The 25,309-nt window shown below is 46.9% G+C and overlaps 1 protein-coding gene across 3 annotated transcripts in view; it reads left to right on the top strand.

Moving 5' to 3' along the window:
- The window catches only part of Dennd3 (DENN domain containing 3), a 66,216-nt gene extending 45,535 nt beyond the window's left edge, over window positions 1-20,681 (top strand). For 2 of the 3 annotated variants that reach the window (XM_013156127.3, XM_063230983.1), the window contains exons 17-23: window positions 4,429-4,536; window positions 6,715-6,854; window positions 10,073-10,230; window positions 12,922-13,055; window positions 17,495-17,613; window positions 17,694-17,831; window positions 18,774-20,681. In XM_013156127.3, the coding sequence (XP_013011581.1) occupies window positions 4,429-4,536; window positions 6,715-6,854; window positions 10,073-10,230; window positions 12,922-13,055; window positions 17,495-17,613; window positions 17,694-17,831; window positions 18,774-18,974 (998 nt within the window). In that variant the 3' untranslated portion in view covers window positions 18,975-20,681. The remainder of the gene's footprint in view (window positions 1-4,428; window positions 4,537-6,714; window positions 6,855-10,072; window positions 10,231-12,921; window positions 13,056-17,494; window positions 17,614-17,693; window positions 17,832-18,773) is intronic. The other variant, XM_013156128.3, reaches the window with a different exon arrangement.
- The last annotated feature ends 4,628 nt before the right edge of the window (window positions 20,682-25,309 follow it).

Raw genomic sequence — 25,309 nt, 5'->3', positions numbered from 1 at the left:
ACTTCGTATACTGTAGCATTAAGTATATCAAAACAATGTAAAACCATTTAAGAGAATGACAGCATTATAGAGTATTTAGAATCGACTAACAGAAAATGAACAATGGTTTCTGTATAATCTCCTTGTCTTTAAAAGGTTTTTGCTTATACTATCGTACATAATAAAATCCAATAAGATACAACCTGTTTAGACCATTGGAGACAGAAGAACAAAAGCTAGATGAGACTTCAAAACAAGATGGTACTAAATCAGTATTACCTATTAAGATGTCATTTTCTCCAAAATAGCTGTTCCTATCATCCAATCGTCTCTGTCTCATTTCTGTTGAGCTCTTTTTCTGTCAGTAGCTGTCAGTTTGTCTTCTTCATTTTGTTCTCTGCTCCATTCGTTGTAGCCTCCCCGCCACTATTTCTGGGTTCTTTGTATTTTTCTTTTTTTAGAATATCCTGCAATACTTTCTGTAGGGTTGAATTGGTGGTTGCAAATTCCCCCAGTTCCTCTTTATCCTGGAAGCACCTCGTTTTTCCATCAATTTCCAGGGACAGTTGTGCAGGATATCTCAATCTTGGCTGGAGATTATTATCTTTCAAAGCTTGAATTATTTCCCCCCACGCTCTTCGTGATTTGATGGTTTGTGAAGAGAAATCTGCCGTAATTCTGATGGGTGTTCCCTTGTAAGTAGTCTGTTTCTTGTCTCTTACAGCTTTTAATATTCTGTTCTTGTATTGAATTTCTGGAATTTTTATTATTATATGCCTGGGTGTTTCTCTGTTAGGGTTGTAGGTAGCTGGGGTCCTGTATGCCTCATACATCTGAGTATCTTTACCTTTTGCTAAATTAGGAAAATTCTCCTGGATTATTTCTGTGAGTAGCTTTTGTAGTTCACTTGTTTGTGTCCCTACTTCTTCTTTTATGTTCTTAATCCTTAAGTTATGGCTCCTCTTATCATCTTCTTGTCTTTGTATTATTGCTGTTTGTTTCTTTGTCATTTTTAAGAAGTTTTTCATTTCATTCTCCCATATTACAAGTCTGCCCTCCAGTTCAGATAGTCTGTCCTTAGTTTCTTTCAAGCTGTTATGCCAGTCTTCGATAGACTTCTTAATTTCTTGATAGTCCCTTTGAACCTGCTTCACATACTCAATGTTTTCTCTGTTTTCTCCATCAAGCAATTCTCCCCTCTTTTTCTGTTCTTCCATTCCACCGTCTGTTTTTTCCTGGGTGGTGCTTAGCATTTCTCTAACTATTCTGCATACTTCTAGCTTCAGGTCGTTGATAACTTCATTCCTGAATTGGTCTATGAGGCTCTCTAGATGGCGCTTAATGTATATTGGTGCGGTGTCCATTATTGCCTGATTCTCAGGATTGGGGGCCGAGGAGCCTTTTTTGTTGCTTTCCTTCCCCATATTTTCTCTTCCTTATAAAATGCAAGCTTACAAAGGAAGCCCGGCTTCCCTGCCTGTCAGCCACAGCCTGGTCAAATTGCGCTGGCTAGTTGTTCCCGCCCACCGCTGCGCACCAGGGAGTCGCGGAGGAGGCAGCCTACGCGGCAGTCAGTCGCTCCTCCGGGCCACCGTCAGGCTCTGGGATCTGGGTTAGGCCAGCCTAGGGAGTCCGCCAGCAGCGTCACTCAGGCCAGGAACTTTTCACCAATCCCGTCCGAGAGGGGAATGTGTGGCTGGAGTTGCCACCGCGCCCTGCTCTTACAGGACTGCCCGAACCCAAAAAGTCCTCCGCTGGAGTCAAACTGTGGTAGGGGGTCCGTTTCTCACTCACCTCGCCACCAGTCAGTTTTCGTGTACGCCTCCTTGTCCGTCCTGTTTTCGACTCCGTTCGCAGACTCCCGTTCCCGAGCTTCTGTGTGTCTCTCCTTGCAGAGCCGCTTGTGGAGGCAGCCAGCCGCCGGGCGGCGGGAAACCCAAATCGCGGTTTCCAATGGCGCGCGGTCGAGCCTCCACACCGAGCCTTTTCTGTTCCTATTTTAGCGCCAGGACTGTATTCTAAGTTGGTTTCTTTCAGCCCAGTTTGTTCCTGAGTCAGCAGAGCATATCTCTACTGGTTCGTGTCTCCTTAGTCCGCATCATTCCTGGCCTCTGAGCCGAGCCTTTCAGAGAGCCTTCGGTAGTTGCTGTTGTCTGTCCGCCATGTTCTCCTGGGTCTTTGCACATCATTTTAGCTATTTCTAGTTTGTTTCCATTTTAAATGATCTGTTACCATCCACTGTCTGGTGATCTGCATAAAAAAGTAAAAAATATACTGAGGAGGACTTGTTACGATTAATGTGTTAAACTAACAATATAAAAGTAGTTTATGAAACAGGTTAACAAAATAGGAATGCCTTCTAAAGGACATCTAGTCTTGCTTGTGTGCGTTTTGTTGAATTTTTTATAATAGCTTTATTGATACATAATTTTCATTTAAAGTATGTAGTGGTTTCTAGAATATCAGAGTTGTGAGACCATTGCTGTAGAGGATTATAGAGGTTTTTGTCACCCCTTGAGTATCTACCTCCCCTTCCATGAACAATCACTGACTTGCTTTTGGTCTCTACAGATTTGTAATTGTCGTTTTGCCCCTGGCTTCTTTCATCCATGTTGTAGCCAGTGTTAGCTCTTTGCCTTTTTATGACTGAATAATATTCCATGGTTTGGACATAGTACATTTTCTTTATCCATTCATCAGTTAATGAACAATTGAGTTGTGTCTATTCTTTGCCTGTTATGAATGATACTGATGTGAACATTCACGTACAGGTTTGTGTGAGGACATTTGTTTTTGTTTCTTGTGAATAGAAAGCTAGGTGGTGCTAGTTTTTGAAACACTCTCTCAAAATTAGAAAAAACAAACCCCGTTATATTTACTTTGGCATATTTTGCCCTCTTTGTGACATCTGCCACTGACTGAGGGATCCCTGATGCTTTCTGATTATTCACTCCACCCACATAACCCAGGGGACACTAAATTGGCGGCAGCCAGGAAACTCTGGAGCCTTGTGTGTTACCACACAACCTGCCAGAGTGGCTTGAACCAGACGGCACTTGTTTTCTTTTTTCCTTAGGAACAAAATCAAATAAACACAATGCTTTAACTGCTTATACAGTCCAAGCTTATCCTGACCTTTGCCTGGAGTTTACAGAGCCATGTGGGAGCACTGGGCACAGGCAGCTCCCTCTCAGTTATTGTCTACCTTGCTTTATGTGGAAAAGGAAGGACCAGTTAAGCTCAGGTCACAAAACATGTCTGAATTCCTGATCTCTTCCTAGCAAATCAAGAAGTACTGTCCATCATATAGAGCATCATTAGGTAAAGATGCATGGTCCTGAGCTCAACTTTGTGGTTTCTGGTCGGTTCACAGTGAGGGGTCTGAAAATATCCAAAATACAGTGTTAACTTGGGGAAATTGGCAGAGAGGTGAGAGCAGTCAACCCAAGTTGAGGTCCTGGCTGACCTATACTGATCTTGTGATCTTAAGCAGTTCAGCTAATGTCTGCACACTTGAGGTTTTCATCTTTATTTTCTTTTCTTGGTGGTAATAGTATTGACTTCATCAGATTGTTATGAGGTGTAATAAGATGAGGGAGGAAGCTGGAAGTGTTGGCACATGCCTGTAATCCTAGCTCTCTGGGAGGCTGAAGCAGGAGGATCAAAAGTTAGAGCCTTGCCAAGGCAATTTAGTGAGACTCTGAAAGAAGAGGGGAGAGACGCAGTTGGTGAGTACCTACACAGTCCTCCCACCCCAGATGGCATGACTCAGTGGCTGATGGGAGAAGAAGGCTGGTGAAGTCTCCCAGGAAGCCAGCAGAGGAGGCCTCCCTCCCAGAGGTGGTCCCAGGAGCCCCAGAGAGAGGCAGGCACAGGCTCCACCTGGAAATGCAGTGAATTGTGCAGCAGAAGGGCAGGAGGGAGAGGGCCTTCGTGGACAGTGCTTCTAATTGGAGACGGTTTATACTCCATCCCTGCGTAGCCTTTGGGGTGTACTGGTGTGTGGATCGGGCTGGCCTGGTGCCTGGGGAGTGACCAGGATGCTGCTGAACCATGCAGTGCAGGGGATACAGGACCGCCCCGCAGCAGCAAGTGTCACTGCCCTCGAGTTAGGCCCTTGTCCCTTTCATCTGGAAGCATTTTGCTGCTGAGCAATGAAGCCTTCTCTGTTCAGCAGTGTCTGGTGGGTGTGTGTGGCTAGAGACCTGGTGGCGGCCTCCCAGCTGAGGGAAAGGTGGGGACATTCGATGCAGGCCTGTCCCTCTTGCCACTGCTTTACTCAACAGTACACAAGAAGAGCACCCAGAGTCCCAGGTTCAGATAACTTCCTCAGCAGGAATCACGCAGTTTTACCCCAAAACTCTTGATCTGAGGGCAGCAGTGTGTGAGACTATTCGTGATGTCATGGTCTTGCGTCTGAGGAACTAACCCTCAGGGCTTGTATTTCAGTGCCCATGGCTGTCCCCAAAACAACCTCGGAGACGCTGAAGCACAAGATCAACCCTTCAGCGGGAGAGACTGACCCACAAGCCATTGACGTCTTGCTTTACACGCCAGGTACCAAGCTGTCTTACTGGTTTATGCTGCTAGGTTAGAAACAACCTGATAAATTTAAGTTTGGGTTTGAGGTTAGCCCTAAGGGAGGAGGCAGCACTGTGGTGGAAACAGGGTTATTTCTGCTCTTGAATAAAATCCCGAGAAGGTTGATCCGCCTTGGCCGCTGCAGCTCGTGGCTCTGGGGCCTTGCAGCTGGCGATCCAGCAGAGGTTCTGGGAAGGGTTCCGTGGAGCTTTCCTCCCTGCCCCGAGTGAGTGCCCTTCCCTCTGTAGCAGTTTGTAAGGCACTTAGCTCACGTATTCTCCCTTGGGAGCTACGGCATGGACTCCTGCTTCTGTCCTGAGGACCTGGTGTCCTGCCTGTTCATTGCGACAGGAATGGGACATAGGCTGTGTCATGGGGTAACCTGGCCCTTTGTGGAGACAGAATGAATAGTGAGCATCTTTGTTGCTCACTGTTGTGTGGTCCCCGTCCCATTGGGTGTGGTGACCCCACTAAGCTGTCTGACCAGGCAAATGTAGGCTGTGTGGTGGCCTCCTCTCAAGAGGGGCTTTTGTCCCACACGCACTGTGGGTTGATCTGACCAAGACTCTGATGACCTCACTAGTTGTTGTATCACAGTAGATCCAAGACAGTTTCTTACAGTGCTGACCAAACCGTGGGCTTCCTGCCTTGAGGGAGAAGTTCCCAGACCCTTGCTTTTTGTGTCTCTGCTGTGTCCACATAAAGGCCAGGGGGCAGGGAAGGGTAGGAAGCTGCTCTTCCCTGCGGCCTGGCTGCCACTTCTGGGGACTGAGGAGCTGATGGAGTGGAGCTTTGCAAGCCTGCATGGCCAGATGAAGGAGACACTGGGCTTGGAACCACCACGATGGGCAGTTCCTCAAAGCCATTAGCTCGGGTTAGAATTTCACATACGGAGCTGGAAGAACCAAGTCTGTAGGCCTCAAATGGGCTGAGGCTCCCCTGGGTGGGAGGAATATGCACTGGGCCTCCCGTTGTGGGGACCAAGGAGCAATGGAATAGATGCCTGAGAAAGAAGGCAGACCTGTGGCCCTGATAAGGGCAGAGGTGGCTCTGCTGGGCAGATGGGGCTGAGAGTACATGTTGGGGTAACGCTGTGTCTCTATGTGGGGAGATAAGTCCCGACCCACTTCAGCCTCTCACCAATTGAAGGGTACAGAAATCTACGTGTGACAGGCACAGCAAACAAACAGTAACTAAAGCCAGCAAACTGCCAGATGTTTATGCACAAAATATACCTGTGTGTTGAGGTGTTCACTGTGGAGGGAAGAATGGAGTTGGCTACACTGAAATTGAGGATTATCAAACATTATTTCCAAGAGTGAAAGTGCAAGTCACAGATGGGAAAGGACATTTTGGCACAGTATAATGGTTAGGGGCTCCTACCCAGAGAGGGACATGGGACCCTCAGAAGTTGTTAGTAGATGAACTATTTCTGTAATAGAAAGTGACATCCCAGTGACCAGCAAAAACCTCAGCCTCAAGAGCAAGAAAGAAAATGCCAATAAAATTATAGTTATAAAACCAAAAACAAGCTGACCTAGGACTTGGTGGCCTGCTTTGTAGTCCCAGCACTCAGACTTAGGCAGGAGAATTGCTTGTATCCGGAAGTTCAAGGCCAACCTGGGCAACACAGTAAGACCCTGCCTCAAACAAACCAATAAAAGCAAAGAAAACCCCCCAGAAACTTTGCATTCTTAGAGTGGCCAGACTTGAAGCCACCGTTATTGGTGAAGCTGTGGAGTGAGGAGCCTGGGCATGCCCTTCAGTGTCATGGAAGTTGGTGGAAGCTCAGTACTATAGCCTCAGTGTCTCTGCCTGACCCCTGCGCTGTGTGTGGGGAGCCCACTGGCTTCTCCTCTTGTCCCTGCTCCTAAGTGGTTCTCGAGAGCAAACTGTCACTGCAGAACTAGTTCAGTAGTTCAGCACGCACTCCCTACCTCTGACCTAGTTCTGTCCATCCTGTGGTTCCATGGTGGGCAGCCTGTTCACAAGGCACCAAGCTCTGTGTGCATGGGGCAGGGTGTGGTTTCATGCCTCTCAGTACCTTGCACAGCAGCTGGTGCTCAGTACCACCGTAACACCCGGAAATGTCACACTGCCCTGCCGATACACTCAGAGGTTCCCTTCCAACACTATGGCCACTTTCCTCTTTAGGGCACCTCGACCCTGCAGAGAAGGTGGAGGATGCTCACCCCAAGCTGTGGTGCGCCCTGAGCGAAGGCAGAGTAGTCGTGTTTGATGCTTCCTCTTGGACCATCCATCAGCCCTGCTTTAAAGTAGGCACCTCCAAGGTGGTGAGTAGATCAAGCTGCTCAGCTCAGACTGCTGTGTGTGTATCCAGGTGCCCACGAGGTCTGACACACGAGTGTGGTGGCCTTCAGTCTCCAGAGAACACATGGTCTGTAAATGGGAGGCCTGTAGTTTTGAAGGCCTCCCATTTTTCAGTGAAGTGTAAGCTCACCTTCCCCTTTTGCTTACATGTGATGATTGAAGGTTAAGGTAAGGGCTTAACCTCTCACCCACCTTTGAAAACCCTGGGTTGCTTCATACGCCACAGCATGGTGCACACGTGGTGGGTGACATCATGAGGTGACTGAAGACCATGGCCCTTGTGAATCCTGATGTTTGCTGGTGAGGGTGATAGGTGAGTCTCTTGGACTCAAAAAAGGAGTGAGCTGCTCCTCTGGAGGCTTGAGTGGGCCTTTGACTGCCCTATGGACCAGGCAGCAGACACCACAGCTGTCAAAATATGTCACACCTTCGTCCTTTGAGTCACAGCAAGCTTAGAAGATTTCACAGAAAGTACACATTGAGTCCTGTGTCCTTGGCACTGCCGTGGCACAGCTTGTGTCATAAATCATATTAGCCTGTACACACAGCCCAGGACCCCTGCCTTATGGTCTCTCCACGGGAGACCCCATTCCTGGCCCTCCACTCAGTGTGACAAGTGCCTCCTTGCATTTCCCTGGACTCACAAGACGAGCTTTGTTTACTATGCTTTGTCAGTTACCCGGTGCCCCGTGGTCCTCCGTGCACGCGTCCCTCACTGTCTCTTCTTACTGGTGTGCATGTGTTCTTTGAATCCCACATCTGGATCCACATCTACATACCCCACCTGGTGCTTCACTCTGTTCAGGACATCTAGGGACATAAGGGAACCCTGGCACTCTTCTTCTCCGACATGATGCAACCGTTGAGGTCCTGTTGAAGGCGGAACGACAGTCTGCTTAGGCTCATTAGGCCCTGCTGACCATCGACTGTGCTAGCTGGGTTTCATCACCTAAAAATAATAGGACAGTTTGTGGCACCACGTGGGCTTTCAAAACTGCTATAAAACAAATACTGCAGACATCCTTCAGGAGGAAGGAGTCACTCCTAGTGTCTGAGTGGCAGTGAGCAAGGTGACGAGACGGTACTCAGTTCTTTCCATGTTCAGCTGAGCCTCAGTTGAGTAACAGGATTCATAGTACAATAAGTCAAAGTATTTACCAAGGGTCAGTAACACTTTCAACCAAACAAAACAGGAAAGAGAAATTAAGGGAATTATGCTTAATCTAGATTAACTTTTTACTCTTGGTTCTTCATTATAACATTTGAAAGACTTTTTAATAGTGGAAATTTAAAAATTCTAGTTAAAATAAAATTAGAAGCTAATTTTGTAGCCATCCTTACTGTCCTCCAGTTAGGCCTGGGAACACTGAAAGCAATATGTTTTTCAGTTGTGTGAAAATATCTACCTCCCAGTTTCACAGCTATTTCCTATCTTTCTATGTGAAAGAAACCTGGAGAATAGCTCAAGAAAAATGCTGCCTTGCCTGAAGTGGGAAGTTCAAATTAGTTTTAATCTAAGATATCTTGGCCATGTAGGCAAGACATTTTACTAAAATTATACCATTCCTTAGATGTAAGAATGAAGGGCTCTTTTATTTTATTTTAATGCAGAGTATATTTATTGAGAGAAAGAAAGCATCTGTCTGAGAGAGAGAGAAGGGGTTCTGAGTGGGTTGCTGTGGTCCCCACCTTGTCTAGGATTTTTATACAGCAAAACCACGAGGTGAAGTGGGTCCAAGGTGGGGAAAACTGGGAACTCGCAAGGAAGTGGTCACGAGGTGGGACAGAACTATTGTCGATTGGTAAGATTACAAGTGTAATCACTCAGGCAAAATTGAGTAAATCGGGAGCAAATGGGGAAGCAAGTTGTATAGCAATCAGGTATGAGCACAGATCAGGGCCTTTGCTTGTAGAAAGGGCTCTTTTAAATGAATAGTTCTTGCATTAACAAGTTGGCTTCCTTTTCTAAATTACAGCAGTTTTTATAACTAGAATTTAAATTATTAATTTTTATGAGCTTTCTAAAAAAAAAGAAAGCTTTCTTCTTACTTAAAGATTATAACCACCATTGACACTGATTATATCCAGTATTGTATCTAGTCCTCAATAACCTGCCAGAATGATGTTATTTTTACCCTCTGAAAATCTATGTGTACTGAAAACCATCACATATACATATACTGGGAATAGAAGTTTTGCACCTTGCGCTTGCCAGGCAGGCGCTGTGCCATTGAGCCATGCCCCCAGCCCCTCTATGTGTGCTTGAAACTGTGAGACATTTATTTAGTGGTACCATGTGGGCTTCGTCATGGATGGAGACAGAAGAGGTAATCATAGTGCAGGCATCAGCTGCCTGACCATCTCTGTTGGCACTGGCCGGGGCAGGTCAGGCCACTAGACTGACTGTTAGATGCAAGCAAACACAGCCCTTCATGTGGTGCATGTCGTGCTGACTCTTTGGTGTCTTAAGCCTAAATGTGCAATATCAAAAAGCCTAGGGATAAACAGAAAGACTGCTGACTGTTGGCCTTGGTAAGCAGCAGACCCCAAGGACACTCTCTGGAAACAGAGAGTCGCATTGTTGGTTGCCCCTATGTGGTAGACCTTCCTTTCTGCATTCTTCACAGCCATTTGCTAAAATTTATGTGTGACTCCATGGTGGCTTCTTAGTTATGCACAGAGTGGGAAAAGCTGAGGCTGACAAATGTCACTGTTTTCTCCCTCCACTCACATGGTAGATAAGCAGCCTTTCCTTGTTTCCCATGGTTTCCATATTTTTTGTGCTTTAATTGGTGATTTTTATCACCAATTACGGTGGCCACAAGCATGGTTAGAGTAGTGTTCCTGTGTGCACAGAGCCTGTGACACACCCTATGGAGAAGACAGAGGGGTTAGGTGAGCTTCACTCAGGTGTGGTGATAGTCTCCATGGCTATGAGCACAATATTAATGAATCAACAGTGTGCACTCAGTAAACTATCTTAGGAGGAAACACAAAAACCTATAACAAGGTCACATAATAACCCACTGAAGAAGATGCCACGATCAGGTGCTCTGGGTCTAGTGCTTTTTGTCACTAGGAACAAGGGTTCAGTACTGGGTTACTTGGTGTTAGTGGCACATTGGTGGGGTGGAACTCCGTGAACACTGAGCATTGTTCTTCTTTCCTGGCCTCCCCTTAGAACTGCATGGTGATGGCGGAGCAGAGCCAGGTGTGGGTCGGCTCGGACGACTCCATTATCTACATCATCAATGTCCACAGCATGTCCTGCAACAAGCAGCTCACGGACCACCGCACTGCTGTCACAGGGCTGATCGTGCAAAATGGGAAGAAGCCCAGGTACACAGGCCAAGCAGGGACGTAGACTTACTTGTTGGCTTTCAGGAGGGTTTCCTGAGGTGCATGTGCTAGGAACCAGGAGGCCGAGTGAGTGGATTGGCTGGGAGATGACAGGCAAGGTCTGCTTCTGTTGTGGGTATGAGATGGGTGTTTATTCTCTGAGACTGACCTGTCTTGGCACCTGGCCTTTCTGCTGGAGGCCTGTGGTAGAAGGGCGAGCCTCCTGTAAGAATAGCACCCATAGCTTCAGTTGCCTCATTTTCCTACTGACACCAGCAGTTTGTCTTTCTGTGTGAGATTACCCAAGTGTTCAGCCTTGGCTCCATTTTAAATCTGTCATTGCAACATCCCCTGTGTCCCCCACCAATTACGTGCTGGCCAGCAGTGTACAGACTGACCAGGACCAATGGCGTTCTTCCTCATGGAAGCGACGGAGCTGACGTGGGGCAGCTGTGTCCCTTGACCTGTCTCTAGCTGTTTTCTGGGTGGGGAAGATGTCGCTGGTGCCATAATCTTCATTTTAAAACTCACCCAGTGGACTTTCCCTTGTGGCCCTGCCTTCTCTTCTTCAGGGGATGCCGGAAAGGAAACTCCAGACTCCACTGTATTCATCATTTTCCTAGTTGCTGGGGCAAAATACCCAACACCCACAGCATGAGGGAGGAGAGGTTTATTTTGGCTCATGGTTTTCAGAGGATTTAGTCCAAGGCATAACAGCACAGTGGAAGGGCTTGGTAAAAGGAAGAAGTTCAACTTGTGGCAGCCAATAAGCAGAGAGAAGGGAGGAAATGGGGACAAAAACACACCCTTCCAGTGTCTTCACAGTCCAGGTGCACCTGCTAGCAGCGCGTTCAGCCTTGAGCTAATCAGTGGATCAATCCTCTGATGAGTACTGTGCCCCGCATTATCCAGTCACTTTCCAGCATCCCCACCCCTGAACACATGAGACTTTGGGGAACCTTCTAGATTTAAACCACAACAACACTGCAGGCACAGGCAAGTCCTGTCAAACTGGTATGCTTATCTAACTGTGTCCACCTGTGTCCCCACCCCAGCCTCATCCCACCTGGGACCAAGTCACTGTGGAGAAAAAGATTTGAAACACAAAGCCCTGAGACTGTCCTGATCCAGGGAGGCTTCCAGAGAGGGCGTGAGGTATCCACAAGGCCACACAGATGGGTGGGTAGTGACCAGCAAGCTGGCCTTTCTGTGCCCATTCCCCTATTCTAGAAAGTCAGCATCTCAAGCAAGAACTGTTAGAGTCATTTTTCTGGCCTCATCTAGGGTTCTATGTGTCTTAGTTACTTTTCTTGTTGCTGAGACAAAATACCCAACACCAAAAGTTAAAAGGAGAAGTGTATTTAGCTCATAGTTTGTAAAGGTTCAGTCCATAATCAGCTGGCTACAAGGCAGGGCGGTGCAGCAGACAGGCATCAGAGAAGAGAAACAGTCTATGGTAGGCAGGGGGCAGCAAATCAAGCAAGGGATAACCATAGTTCTTTCTGCCCCTTTATATCTCGTACAGGCTACTCAGGGCAGGTAGCACTCCCACCCTCCTAGTGCTCCTCCTAGTGCTCTTGAGTTTAGCATTGTACCATGATCCATCCAAGCATCACACCTAAATCCAGCCATCTCTGAAAAAACCCTATGATTGTGTATAACTTTGGGGACCATCTAGGATTCTTGCAGTCTCTGCCCAAGTGTCTTGCTTTATGTGATCTGTCACCATGTCCTACCAAACCACATTCCTTTCCCTTGCCCTACTTTCATAGGCCCACCCTGACAGAACACCACCAATGAGTATACTTAGAGCAGAAATTCACCCTGTTCTGGAGACCAGAAGTCCAAAATCAAGGTGTCGGCAGTGCTGTGCACCTTCTGAGCCCTTTGTGAAGAGTCTTTCCTTCCTGGTACACTAGCTACCGGCTACCTGTGGTGTCCCTTGTGTCTGTTGCAGGGTCCTCAGCTCCCCTGTGTATAAGGACACACTGGTCATGTCCCACCATAGTGATCCTATTTTAACTTGTCCAGTCAGATTCTGAGATACTGAGGTTTGGGACACCACTGTATTTTCTCAGGGCCACAATCCAACGGTAATTCTAGGTAGTGTTATGTCAAGAATGCCCAGTTCTGTCCTGCCCATCTGTGTCGTGTGGTGAAGACAGCACCCAACATACATGTGCTGATGGGGCAGGGTCTCTGTGGTGGCCCTGGGGAAAGGCTACTTGGCAGGTGGGTCCAGCTCCCATGTTCCTCTCCAGGCTGGCTGATCTCCTGACCCCTTTTTACCCCTACTTCGCTTCAGAGAGCCTCTCTCCTTGCCAGGCCCAGCTCAGGTAGGACACAGGCATGAACCTGATCGTGGACTAGGCGACAAGATACGGGGGTCACAGATGGCGATGGCCACAATCCGCCCTCCTGAAGCTGTGGGTTCTAAACCAGTGCTGAGGTGTGCTTGCCCTCCTGGACTTCTCTTGGAGCTGGGTAGCCCTTTGCTAAGACCAGACAAGCTGCAGCTTTACTCGCCAAGCCCATGACCAGCTGGCCATTCTCTGCCATGTGCTTGCAGGAGTGCTGCGTTATTTCACATCCCTGTGGTGGAGACCCCAGTGGTGGCTTTGTTCTCTCTGTGGTTGGAACACACCGTGCTACAAAGGCCTAAATCAACATGTGTGTTTTTGGTCCCTCCAGTGAGGTCTACTCCTGCAGCCTGGATGGGACAGTCCTGGCATGGAACGTCAGCACTCTGGAGGTGAACAGCCGCTTCCAGCTGCCCTGCTGTGGCCTCACATCCATCAGCCTGCATAGCAGCAGCCTGTGGTGCTGTAAGTCCAGATGGCCTGGCTCCCTGCCTGGGAAGGAAGGGTCCCTTTCCTGGTTACTTCTCTCTGCTCCCAGCTGCCTTTCCCCCACCCTATCCCTAGGCCTCCTCACACCTGCCCTTTCCCTGCTCTCACAGGGCCCTGCTCTGAGGGCGACCCTGGCCTAGAAGCTGAGGTCACGTGGCTGCCACTGGCGTCCTCTATAGCCCTGTGTGTGCGTGTCATTCTCTCCCCCAGGGACCAGGTCAGCAAGGCCCTGGTGTGGTTACCTGTGCTTGTCCTGGCACATCCCTGTGGCCTTTCATGTCCTTGGAGCCAAGCCAACATTTTTCAGGGGTGATGGGCTGTGCAGGCTGTGGCCTGGTAGCTCATGCTGTTTCTGAACACCATAGGGCACAAACACTGCCTGCACTTTATAAGGGCTTCCCCACCCGGCATTGCCAGACCACATGAGTAACACTCACAAATTCCACAAATTCTTTAGTTGAAGCATATTTTACATACGGTAAAACACCGAAGGGTGCAGGTTGTTGTAATGACAAAAGCAGACTTGTCCCTCAGTGCCTGCAGGGAACTGGCTCCAGCACCCTGATGATATCAAAATCCATGGCTTCTTGAGTCCTTTGTGTCAAATGGCACAGTGGTTGTGTAGAGGCTGTGCCTGTCTTCTTATGTCATGCACTTTAATCACCTCAAGATGTCTTATAATACCTAAAACAGTGTAAGCATTACATAGATGGTTATGCTGTGTGGTTTGTGGAATAATGACAGATGAGAAAGCCCATGTGTTTTCAGTGCAGACCTGTGTATGTATGTGCTCAGGACTGAGCCCAGAGCTGGTGCAGGCTAGTTAAGTGCTCTATGGCTAAGTTGTACATTCTGCTCATGATTTTTTTTTCAAATAATTTCAAGCCACAGTTGATTGAATCCACAGATGTGAAACATACAGATATAGAGGGCTGACTACGTACACAGCCTAACTATAGAAAAATCAAGATACAGCACATTGCTATCACTGCTGAAAGTTTCTCTGACCCCCCTTTCAGGCCATGCCTTGCCCTGCCCAAAGGGATGCGATTGTTCTTCATTCTATCACTATGAATTTGGTTTTTCCATCACTTTCTATAAATGGACCCTGAAGTATATATTCTGTTTCATCTGGTTTTGTTCATTCAGTATGGTACTTTTTAGGGTTCATCTATGCTACTGCAAATGTCAATAGCTCATTCATTTTTGTTGCTGAATAGCATGGTATATTTTATGTGTTACTGTACTAGCTCAATACTGTGTCGCCTGTTCTCCCAAGGTAGACATGGGCTGTGTTTAACTGTGTGAGGAACTGTTGGGTTTTTTTGGAGCAACAGCGGCGTCCCACATTCCCACAAGCAGGGTATGCGGGTTCCAACTTCTCCACGCCCTCACCAGCCCTTCTTGTCTGCCTTTTTTGGTGACAGCCACCCTGGAAAGCATGAGGGTCTCCCACTGTGGTTTTGTTTTCATATGCTTACTCATCACTTGTACACCATCTTTTGGCAAATGTCTGTTTCTTTTTGTTGTTTTGCTGGAGATGGACCTGAGGGCCTTGCTTCTGTGCTAGGCGAGCATTCTCCCACTGAGTGTCATCCCAGACTGGGAAATGCCTACTTAAACCCTTTGCCCATTACTCTAGCTACTTTTGGTGATGTTTATCAGATGGTGGCTATAACTCTGCTTCTTTTCTGCTTTTCTGGTCTGTTCTCTTTTTTTTTTCTTTTGTCCTTCCTTTCATGCCTTGTTTTGGACTGATTATTTTAATACTAATGTAGTCTTGTCTATTGTCTTTTTAGCTCTCCTCTTTTATTGCTTTATTCTTTACTGGTTGCTCTAAAGATTGCATTGTGGGGGAAAAAAGACTGCACTGTGAACCCCCATCACATCTTACCCCAGCTGCGACCCCAGCCCAGCCCAGGTAACTCTGTCAGGCCTTCATGTGTAAGCCAGGAAACTTGCCATAGCCTATGTCCAGCCACCTCTCTTCCCTTTGTGCTGTTGTTGAAGACAGTAGCTTATTTCTAAGGCCATGATAAACCCAGAATATATCTTTACATATTTTCCTTAGGCAGTCAGTGATCTTTTAAAGAAAGTAAGAAAGCTCGTTTTGTCAGTGTTGACATTCTTGGAGTATTATTCCTTCCCATGTTTATATGTTTTCTCTGCATGGTTCCCTTGAGCCTGGAGCATCCCCTTTGCAGGTCTTCCAGTCAGAGTTAGCTGGAAGCAGACACTGGCCCAGTGGCATTTGTTCACGCAGCAGGTTACAAACACACATCTACTGGCTTCTAGCTGTCTTTGTCCCTGACCAGCAGCCTGCCATCCTTCCTTGTTGCCGTTTGGCTGAATCTATTCACTCACCCAGTTTTGAGGTTTTGTGCTTAGGCCAGAAGGCCTTTGTGCATGTCTTGGGGGTTTATTGTCATCACTGGGGGAAGTTTAAATCTTCCTGTCTTTTCCAGTATGATTACACAAATGTTTATCACTGTTCCCAAGGTCTCAGGCACTGCTTTCATTTTTTGCTTCCTCTTTTCTCTCCATGTGTTAGTTTGGATAAAACCTGTGTGTTAGCTTTCTAGCCCTGTTCACTACCTGAGAAAACATCTTAAAAGGAGGAAAGGTTGATTTCAGCCTGCATTCCATGGTTGCTTTGGGCTTATGGTGAGGGTCACTGTGGGGTGTGGGGTGCAGCAAGGCCATTCATCCGCTGGTGGCAGGAAACAAGGGAGAAAGAGAAAGGTTAGGCCCTGAACATCCTCTTCAAGGGCCACACTTCCCTCTCCCTAAGCCTCACCTCTCAAGGGTTCTGCTGCTTCCCAGTAGCACCATGGCTGGGAAATATTCAAGATCCAAATGACAGCAGCCTGAAGCTTTCTTCTGTGTCCTGTCGGTTACCAAACCCTCTCAGTACATTTTCACTGTAATCCCCGAACATCCATTGGTGTTCTCGTGGACCTTTAGTGTTTTCCTAAACTCTTCATGTCTTCACTTATCCTATCTTTACCTCCTTTGAATTTTTAAGCAGATTTGTTTGTCTGGCCCACTGTGGGGACAGCAGTCCCACATCTGTCCATATCTGCATCTTTGATTGTTCACACAGTAGTGTGGGTGCTGAGCTCTGCCCTCTCCTCCTGCAGTAGGAGATGTAGCATCAGAAAGCCAGGAGACTGTGTTGGGGAGGAGCTTCTGTGGCCTCCAGGCAGAGGACCCCTCCCCTGCTTTCCTGTGGCGTAGGCCTGCGGCTCCTGGGGGCCAAGCATTCCTACGAGCAGCCATCTGCAAGGGTCTTACTTACCAGCCTGAATGGGTACCTGAATAGCTGCATAAAAGGTTTCCTGGAGGACGCTGCTGTCTGGGCTCAGAGGTCCTAGTGGAGATATAAACCCAGATTGGCTTCTGAGCCATCAGTTTGGCCAGGGACCAAGGGGCTATTGCCCAGGTGAGGCTGAGGGCTGGAGGAGGGGGCTGCAATCCAAGGTTGTAGCATCAGGATGCCAGTGCAGCATCTCCAGGTGGTGCCTCTTGCCTACCAGCACTGGCATCCCCAGGCCTCTTGCTGGTGAAATGGGTTCCTCCCAACGGCCAGACCTGTGCCAGCTGCTGGGTGTACATAGTGACTGTTGCTATGGGTAGGAGGGCATGGGGAGCTGCATACAGTGACAGTATAAGGAAGAAGGCTGGGCAACACTGAACTTTTTCTTCAGGCCTCTCTGCCATCACTGGAGACTTGGCTTTGCCTCTTCTCTAGGCTAGTTTTGGTGGCGTTTATCTTGCAGAGACTGAAGATCTCAGTTTGCAAAAATGTATTTTACCCAGTGAAAGTTGCAACTGAGAGAAATACCAGCACCAAGCAAGGCATGTGCCTCGAATTGTGGTAGTCACTAAGTAGGTTAGGAACCACTTCTATCAGGCAACAGAAAACTTAATAAGTGTTTGCTGGGCAACTTCTACAGCAGCTGTGCTTCCCAGCTGCACTGCACAAAGCTTCAGAGGAGGGTGGAAGGCTCTAGCTGTTTCTCTATGTAGAAATGGGACTCACAAACTGGGCATAGTAGTACATGCCTGCGACTCCAGCACTTTTGGAAGCTGAGGCAGGAGAAGCTAAAATCATGAATGAGCACTTCACAAGATCATGTTTCAAAAAATTAAAAAAATGTAAAGATGTTGTACCTCAGTGGTAGAGCACCTTGCCCCTGGGTTTGATCCTTGTCTGGGTGACCAAAATGAAAAATAAATAAATAAAAGGAAGAAAGAAAAGAAGGCAGGAAGGGTCCTTGTAGTCACGTGTTGCTGTGTAGACTCACAGGGAGAGTGTAAGCACCTTGTCCACTCCCATCTGTCACATGGGACATGTACCCTCTGCTTCTGTACACACTCTGCCTGGACCTCATTCTAGTCCTTTCCTGCCACAGGCACAGGCAGCAGCATCCTGGTCGTGACAATGCATGACTTCCTGTGCCAAGAGCTGAGGAGAGAGAAGGACCCTAGGGAGGCACAGACCTCCTTCCTGGGCCTGCAGATCCTTCCCGAGGTACCCGCAGTGGGGCATGGGCATGGGCATGGGGCGGGCTGCCACGGCGCAGCACAGTGCCAGCGTGACTTTTGTTCTAGCAGGGGCAGCTGTGGACTGCCTGTGCGGGGCGCAGTGAGGTGTGCATCTGGAGCTTGCAGGACCTGACCCAGGCCCCGCAGCGGATCCACCTGCAGGACTGCTCCGAGGTCAGCTGCATGATCCGTGTGAAGAGAAAGGTAAGATGACACTGTGGGCTTCTGCCCTGCCTGGCCCCTCCTGCTGCTCCTGCCTTCCTGCTTCCTCTCCCAGGTTCTGTCTCTGTGTCCCTAGATTGTCACACACCTTAGGTTCCATAGTGTTTACCATACTTAGAAACCAGATCATCCCAGGTCTACCATAGTAAATAATCACGGTCTAGGTAGCTTAAAACAAATCAAACTTTATTTTCCCTCTGTCCCAGAGTCTGGAAATCTGAAACCAAGGTGGTGACACTTTACAGGCCCCACCATCTCCACCTGTACCACGCTGGGAACCAAACCTTTAACACCTGGATCTACCCAATCTGTAGGAGTGAGGCTCTGGGTGTGGTCCATCCTCGCGCAGAACTCTCCAGCTGTGGGGCTGTGAGACTGTAGCTTCCTCTCTTCCCAGGTCTCAAGCATGGGGGAGTTGGAAGGTATACAGTCCAATCCCAAAGGGGAGAAATTAGAAGGAAAAAAGAGTTCCAGGTCCCAAGCAAACCTGAAACTCAGCAGGGAATTTCTATTAGAGCCCTCCTCCACCAGCTTTATTGACATATAATTAACGAATACAAATGATACCCATTTAATGCATACAGTGTTGATATAGTGTATCTAATCACCACACTCAAGCTCATTAACATATGCATCACCTCACAGTTACTACTACGGAGTTTGTTTTGTGGAGAAAACTTGAAATCTACCTCTTAGCAAGTTAGAGGTACGCAAGGCAATATTATTAACTATGGTCACATTATCCCCTAGGCTTTTATGGCTTGGGACAGTCCACTGTACCTTGAGGCTCCAGCGTATGAGCCCATCAGGTGGCTCAGCCTCTGGGGCACCAGGAAGGACATGAATTTGGGGGTGCATTAGCTTGGGCACTGGGTCCAGCACCATACGTTCCCAGCTGACACCCTTCCTGTTTCTCTCTGGCAGATCTGGGTGGGCGGCAGGGGGCTGTCACAGGGAAGACTCAAAGGAATGATCTATGTGATCGATGTGGAGCAGAAGACGGTGGAAAAGGAGCTGGTGGCACATGCAGACTGTGTGAGGACCCTGTGCTCTGCCGAAGACCGATACGTGCTGAGTGGGTCGGGCAGAGAGGAGGGCAAGATTGCCATCTGGAAAGTGGAGTGATGGTGGGCAGATGTGCAGGCGGCAGCCTGCCCTGCCAGCTGCACAGGCCTCTCTGGAGCTGTCCCCACAGCAGAAGCCTTGAGGGCTGGGCAAGGGCAAAGCTACTCGGTCAGTTTGGGAGCAGTCTGGGCCTTTTTAGAGGGCGTCCTTTTCCATGAGCCCATGACAGGACCTTCTGGCCTGAGCAGTTCAAGCCAGGTATTCCTCAGACTGGTGGCTATGGCTCATTTGGATAATAGCTACCTCTTCTGGGCAGCTACCACGTGTGCTGTCTGGAAAATTCCAGACTATACAACCAGGGTCAGCACTGGGTCCACCAGTTTAGCTTAATCACAGGTGACCTGGAGCCCCTAGTGTCTAGTTTTGTGTCTCTTAAAGTTCATTTGTTCTTAGGTGTCACCAGAGTGACAATGGGTAGCCATAAGGGTGAGCAAAGGCACCCTGCAGTGTTCCAGTGACTTCTAATTTCCAGCCAGTCTTATGGGCATTTAATAGTAACCACTTTGTGGTCAAGCAGGTTTGCACAGCCCAGGCTGCCCTGATCAGAACAGGTGGCCTGCCTGAGGGGAGGGGACAACACTGTGGGCAGATTTTTCTAGTTAGGGCTTGGGCTCTTTTTTTCTTTCCTCTCCTCCTTTTCCTTTTCCTCTTTCTCCCTCTCTTTTCTCCTTTCTTCCCTCCACCACTTTGGGCAGCACTGGGATTCAAACTCAGGGCTTCAAAATGAGCTATGTCCCCAGTCTATTTTTCTGTTTTGAGACAGGATCTCACTAACTCAGTTGCTCAGGTTGGGCTCAAACTGTTTCCCACCTCAGCCTCCCAGAGTGCTGGGATTACAGGCGTGTTCCGCTGTACCTGGCCTCTCTTTTTCTTTTTTATGAATTCTAAGTTTTTATAATGAAAAAACCTAGAGACTCTTTTTCTACCAAAGTTAAAGACAGACAGGTCTGTCTAGAAGAGCATCTTATCTCCACAGTTGCGTCTTCCCAGGGCATTGCCCACTGACCTGCATCTCTGTAAATGTGCGTGTGTATATGTAAGTGATTCTTTATTATGTAACTAGAAATTGCTGTAAATAACTAAATATTTGCAAAAAGGACTCTTTGCTTATTATTATGCTGTGATTAAGATTTCATTCCTGAAGTGTTCGGTGAGGATGTCTTGGGTGTAGCTGCTGAAGCTGGAGGAAATATTTGTCCCTCTGAACATTACCAGGGCAAGCAGCCTGTCCCTGTGGACCCATTATGAGCTCAGCCATCAACCCCCTAGCGCTTGTGCTTGGCCTTCAGGACACAGCTGAATACCAGGTGAGAGCCTGCCCACCGGCAGACAGGCCACCGAGTGTGTCTGCTGATCTCCAGGAGCAGGGCCACACTCCAGCCTGCAGTCGTCTCCTCTTGGACACCTAGGCTTCAGAAGAACCATGTCACTGACTGATGTTTCCCCCAAGGTGAGGGCTTTGCATAGCCACTGGCTCCTCAGGGTACCCTAGAATGCAGAGCCAAAGCTTGGTGCCTGTTTAGGGATCCCCAACTTCCAGGAGGGGGATATCGCGAGCAGTGAAGGTCAGAGGTTGAATTTGGTTTTGTAAATATGTGGAACCTTATAATGAGTCTTTTAAAAAGATGTGTATAAAGTATTTAATGCCAGTCCAGATGTAACCAGCTATTTTCAGCTTGTGAATAATAAATTCATTTATTTGATAAATGCTGACATCTACTTCATTTCAGCCATCACTGAGTGGAGGAAAATAACCCAGGGCCTTTGAACTTGCTCTTGTTTCATTCTGAGCACCAATCAACTTATGTCAATGCAGACTTTTCATTTCTTTCCCTCACAGTGGTAATTTCTAAGATGTATGTGACAGTGATTATATTTGAAACTACCAGTGCAGAAAACCTCCACAGGATTTTAGAGAGTGGTCATTTATATAAAAGAGGAAAAGGCAGTGAAGTGGGATGAGTGGGCAGAGCGAGTGCTTGGTTCTGTACTGATGTACACTGCATCTGGCTGGTGGGCTTCACCTAGAAGAAAGGGGCAGTTTGGAGTGTTGGTTCCCCTGTGCCCTGGAGAGAGTCTGTTATGAATGATTTGTCATGAGAAGGGCCAGAATGAGCGGGTTCACTAGACTGCACTGCCTTCCTTGCCGTGGCTTTAGCAACTTATTGGCACAAGAGTGTTGCTCTTGAACCAGAAGCCATTGTATCTTAGGGTAATTTCAGCTGACACAGAAGAAAGCTGGGGAGCGGGGCCAGAAGCACCCTCCCCTCACTGAGGCAGTGTGGGGGTGACACTTCTTTGACTCCTTCTCAGGAAGTGTTTGTTGCCTCTTGATGTGGCCCTTGAATGTGCTGTAATGTCTGCAATGAAAGCACATGACTTTCGTCCACCTCTAAAGAACTCTTTAAGGAAATCCCAAGTGGCTGAGGAGGGCAAAGTGGCCTCAATAGAGAGCCCTTCTAGGTCCTTGTCATAATCCAGGAAGCTTATATTTGTAGTCCCATGGAAAAATCACTGGGATCCTAGCAAGTTAATCCGTGTCCACCACCACCGTTGTGACACATGCCAAGAATAGACACTAAGTAGTGGGGAGCCATGAGGTCCAGCTAGGGTGATGGCTCACCAGAACACAGGCCCAACCCAGGGCTGAACCCAGGTTTTATTAATTCTTGACGAGAGGAGTGGCTCAGGATGGGTGACTGAAAATGCCGAGAAGTACGGGAAGTACATGAGCGCTGTGAGCCGGGCTAGGTAGGAGGCCTGAAATACCTCCGCAGTATGCAGGGAAGCATATGCGGAAGAGTGATCTGCATAACATAATTTGAGGTAGTGTCTAATGTTTTGGGGTTGGTGCTTCAGCTCTGATGTGTAATCTTATATGCCCTGGGAAGTCATAGCCTTTTATCTCAGCTGACAATATGTGACAGTGTGGATTATGGCTCTCCCTCTCACACAAGTTTTTTGGGAGCTATGGGATGGGGCTTTGCTACAAAGACTACACATCAGCACCTGGGCTAGGCTGACTTGCATTGCTTAAAGCCAATTGAAGGGATAAGGAAAAGTCCTAGCCAGCTCTGGACATATCAACACATGGAAATAGGGCCACGTTAGCCAAAATGGAGGTAATAGCTCTTCTTCACAGAGAACTGTCCAGGTGGTCCACCACAGGCCTCTACTTACATTTCTTGCAGGAATACTACAGTATCACTGAGGGTGAGACAGGCGCAGGAACATCGCTGCCACTGAGTATAAGGTGACTGGCGCATGCGCAGGACACGGATCCAGTTTTGGTGCCTTAGAATAAAGGCTGTGTGGGGGCAGGGCAGGTGGACCAGGGCCTGAGCTGAGCTTAGCTGGGGGACCTGGCCACCTGACCTGTGTTTCCCTGCCTTTGTGCAGGGCTGGTATGAAGCCTGATGGGGAGAAGCTGAACTGCTGAGCATCAAGGAAATGCTCAAAGAACATTTCATTCTGGGCTGCTTCCTGGGCTTATGTGAAAATATTAAGGAGAAGTAAATGCAAAAGCTATTGCAGTACCCTTCAAAAGATACACCCATGTCCTAACCCTCGGAATCTGTGATAATGCTCATGTTTGCAAAAAATGTCTTTGTAGATATAATTAAGGATTCTGAGTTGAAATCAATGACAAATATTCTGAGGAGGAGAGGAGAGACACAGAGATGGGCACCCAAAGAACAGGCCACCTTGAGATGGAGCAGGGACAGGAAGGCCACAATGTCAGCCAAGAGACATGTGGAGCCACCCAGAGCTGGAAGAGGCAAAAAGAGTGTTTCCCTAGAGCCTCTAGAGGGAGCATAGCCCTGCCCATACCTTGATTTCAGACCCTTGGTCTTCAGAACTGTGAGGAAATAAACTTTTCTTATCTTAAACCCCCAGTTTGTAGTTACTTGCTGAGCGAGCCACAGGACACTCACACAGCTCCCATCTATTGTAAGGTTGCTTGGGGCAGTGCTTACCAGGTGCGTCAAATGCATGGTTATGCATAATACTAAGTGACCCGGAATATTGGAAGTATTGTTCCCCTGTTTTTCTTAAAGAAGCATCTAGAGCTGGCCTCGCACTGACAGGAGGCTTCGTTGGCAGCATGAGGCTGAGCAGGGCTGCCCTGAGAGGTCAGCAGTCCTTGCCCTGCTCAGCCAGTGCCTCGAGGGAGGAGAGAGTGAACTCACCTTGTCTGGTGGTGGAGAGGAGGATCTCTTCCAGGTCTGCATTTTTCCCTGAAGGTGAGGGAGCGCATTTGTGGCTGTGGGTTCTATGAGTAGTGGCCAGCTAGGGGCCAGGGCACTGCTGCCATGTGGAGGTGACTAGGTGCCTCATATGTGGTGAAGTAGGACAGTGGTGTACTTAGCTGAGCCTGAGAATCACTACTATCTCAATACGGATGGCCACAAAATTAAATGCTTAAAAAATGACTTACCAAAAATAAAGTAGGAAAGCAATAACAGAAGAACAACATAAAAAGAGAAAACCCCAGATGTGACGAATAGAAAATAAATAGCAAGATGGCAGACTTAATCCTAAGCACATTGGTTATTATATTACGTGTGAATGACTAATCACTCCAGTGGCAGATTGTCAGATGATAAAAAATGAAATCCACCTATATGCTGTGTATTCTGAGATGTACTTGAAATACAAAAAACATGAGTAAAAAATGAAAGAAGGTATAGCATGCAAATAGTAAGCAAAAAAGCTTATAGCTATATTGTCAGATAAAACATATTTTAGTGCACAAATAGGAATTGTATAATGATGAACTCAATCAAGAGGACATGATCTCATAGGATATCATACACATATATTTTAGGATATCATACTAATAATAGAGACTTAAGATACATGAAGCAAACATGATAGAACTATAAAACAGACAAATCCCAAACCTACCTGGGAATGTTGATCCGTGCCTGCAATCCCAGAGAGCAGGGCAGGAGGATTTGAGGTCAGTCTAGGGTACCTAAATTTGAGGCCACGATAGATTAAACAAGACCCTCCCTAAAACAAACAAACAACCCAAAACCCTAGGTGAAGGTGTTAACATCCTTCTCTCAATGACTGACAGAACAAGTAAACAACAAGGAAGGATACAGAAGAATTCAATAACCCTGTCAACCAATTGGACCTGGCTCTGAATACTTCACAGAATGGTAGGTGAATACTGCTCATCCAGTTAGACTATGCTGGACAATGAAATCTGAAAAGATTTAGAACTTGTAGAATATGTTCTCTGACCCCACAAATTGAATTAGATGTCAATAGTAATAATATGTTTTAGTTAAAATATTTTCCCCCTCCGGTACTGGGGATCAAATACAACCTCACACTTGCCAGGCAGCTGCTTATGCCACTGAGTTAAATTCCTAGCCCCAGTAATAATATATTTTAAAACTTAACAAATTAAAATTATGTTGGGAGCTAGGGATTTAGCTCAGTGGCTCAAGTGCTTGCCCGGTAAGCATGAGGTCATTGATCCTCAGTACTAAAAAAAAAAAAAAAAAAAAAAAGAAGAAGAAAAACAAATTCCAGAGAATTTAAAAATAATAAGAGGAATCAAATATGTTTGGAATAGAGTGATAGTGAAAACACGGTATTTCAGAATTTGACAGAGGCAACTGAAAAAGTATTAAAAAGAAAAATCGTACCTTTAAATGCCCCTATTAGATTTAAAATTGAATTTACTCATAAATCTCCATCATAAGAGTATAAAAATAAATGCAAATTTAAAATAAGGAGAAAAATAACAAAGACAAAAAAAAAATCAATAAAAAACAGAACTGACAAAGCCAAAATTTTTTTGTTTTTTTTTTCCCAAATGTTCAATCTGTAAAGTAATTGACAGATCTAGCAAGACTGCACAGGAAAAAAAAAAAACAAATTATCAATACCAGGAATGAAGGATGGGATTAAAATCTTGTAGCCATCAAAAAAAGAAAAAAGGCAGGCAGGCAGGCTATGAAAGATAACCAAAGTCAAAACAAAAAATCTTATAGACATAAAAAAGAGGTATCATGAACAACTGTCTTGGAGAAAATGTACAAAAATCTTGAAAAACAGCTTCATGAAACAAATACAAGGAATAGCAAATCTGAGTAGTTTTCTATCTAGAAATGAAATTGACTTTTTTTTTTTTGTTCTGGGGATTGAACCCACGACTGTGCGCTTGCAAGGCAGGCGCTTATGCCACTGAGCTAAATCCCTGGCCCTAAATTGACTTTCTTATAAAGAAACTTTCTTATAAAGAAAAAATAGGTTCAGTTGGTTATTAGTGAATTCTAACTCATAATTATGGGCTAATCAAAATCCCTTAGAAATTT

This window comes from Cavia porcellus, unplaced genomic scaffold (genome assembly GCF_034190915.1).
Source record: "Cavia porcellus strain 051 isolate PalLab524CR breed Dunkin Hartley unplaced genomic scaffold, mCavPor4.1 scaffold_19, whole genome shotgun sequence".
In the NCBI taxonomy this organism is placed as follows: Eukaryota; Metazoa; Chordata; class Mammalia; order Rodentia; family Caviidae; genus Cavia; species Cavia porcellus.
The sequence above is the reverse complement of the archived record's forward strand: the minus strand, read 5'-3'. Positions and strand labels throughout refer to the sequence as shown.